We start from the raw sequence: 846 nt of genomic DNA, 5'->3' as shown, positions 1-846 counted from the left end.
CCTGGCCTAAAGGTTATTGAAGCAGATTGTGAACAGTGATAGGGGGGGATAAGCTACCTGGGCTGCCCACTGATGTGTGCGTGAGTGTGTGTGTATTCATCTCTCCTCAAGTGTGTATTGCTCATTGCTTTACTCCTAGAGTGTGCTTGTTCGGTACTGAAAGGTATGCATGCGAGGACAAACTCCTTTGTGTATCAGACTGGCCACTGAAAATTACTCACAATAACTACGTTAATTGACTGCACTTAAATTCACCTAAAGATTTCTGTATTTCATGAATAATGATTACAAAAAGGAGAAATTCATACATAGTGTGCTAAGACCACAGTTAACTTACACTTTCTTTTTTTGGGGGGGGGTTGTTCCTTCACAGGGAGAGAGACAGGGTGTAAATCTAAAATATAAAATGTCTCCTTTTCCTGGGCCTCAGGGTGTGGATCGGGCTGGGCCTGAGGGCGTGGATCGGGCTGGGCCTGAGGGTGTGGATCGGGCTGGGCCTCAGGGTGTGGATCGGGCTGGGCCTCAGGGCGTGGATCGGGCTGGGCCTGAGGGCGTGGATCGGGCTGGGCCTGAGGGTGTGGATCGAGCAATGTCGTCGTGGAATTCCCTACAATATAGCATGAGTATGTTAATTTTCAATATTTCACCATCATAAAAAAAACAGGCATGACTTAAATTACACAAATCCTACCTTCTTTGATCAATACAAAATTGTAGGCCTTTCTCATGGTGGCCACAATTTTTAGGTTGTCCTCAGTGGGTAGCAGATGGGTCACCACATCAGACACCCACTTTCCAGAGGCCTTATCTTTCTTTGCGAAAAATAGAATTGGGACATAGCCCAAT

At 46.3% G+C, this 846-nt stretch overlaps 1 protein-coding gene across 3 annotated transcripts; it reads right to left on the bottom strand.

The window, feature by feature from the left end:
• Positions 1 to 250: 250 nt before the first annotated feature.
• LOC123964967 (procyclic form-specific polypeptide B1-alpha-like) lies at positions 251 to 839 on the bottom strand. 3 transcript variants are annotated; one of them, XM_046041593.1, is made up of 3 exons: positions 692 to 839; positions 434 to 607; positions 251 to 334 (listed from the first exon to the last, which is right to left on the bottom strand). In XM_046041593.1, exons 1-3 carry the CDS (start codon positions 726 to 728, stop codon positions 303 to 305), a joined length of 243 nt encoding a protein of 80 aa, XP_045897549.1. In that variant the 5' UTR covers positions 729 to 839; the 3' UTR covers positions 251 to 302. The 3 variants fall into 3 exon arrangements, 2 of the variants coding, with proteins under 2 accessions (XP_045897549.1, XP_045897548.1); XR_006823578.1 differs by having other exon boundaries at positions 251 to 569; XM_046041592.1 differs by having other exon boundaries at positions 251 to 607.
• Between the last annotated feature and the right edge of the window lie 7 nt (positions 840 to 846).

This window comes from Micropterus dolomieu, unplaced genomic scaffold (genome assembly GCF_021292245.1).
Source record: "Micropterus dolomieu isolate WLL.071019.BEF.003 ecotype Adirondacks unplaced genomic scaffold, ASM2129224v1 contig_7380, whole genome shotgun sequence".
NCBI classification, from domain to species: Eukaryota; Metazoa; Chordata; class Actinopteri; order Centrarchiformes; family Centrarchidae; genus Micropterus; species Micropterus dolomieu.
This window is presented reverse-complemented; position numbering and strand designations above follow the sequence as displayed.

Coding starts and splice junctions, on each gene's coding strand:
- LOC123964967 (XM_046041592.1), bottom strand. CDS start 728: ATGAGAAAGGCCTACAATTTTGTATTGATCAAAGAAG. Junction 608..691: donor TTTTGTATTGATCAAAGAAG/GTAGGATTTGTG, acceptor GCTATATTGTAG/GGAATTCCACGACGACATTG.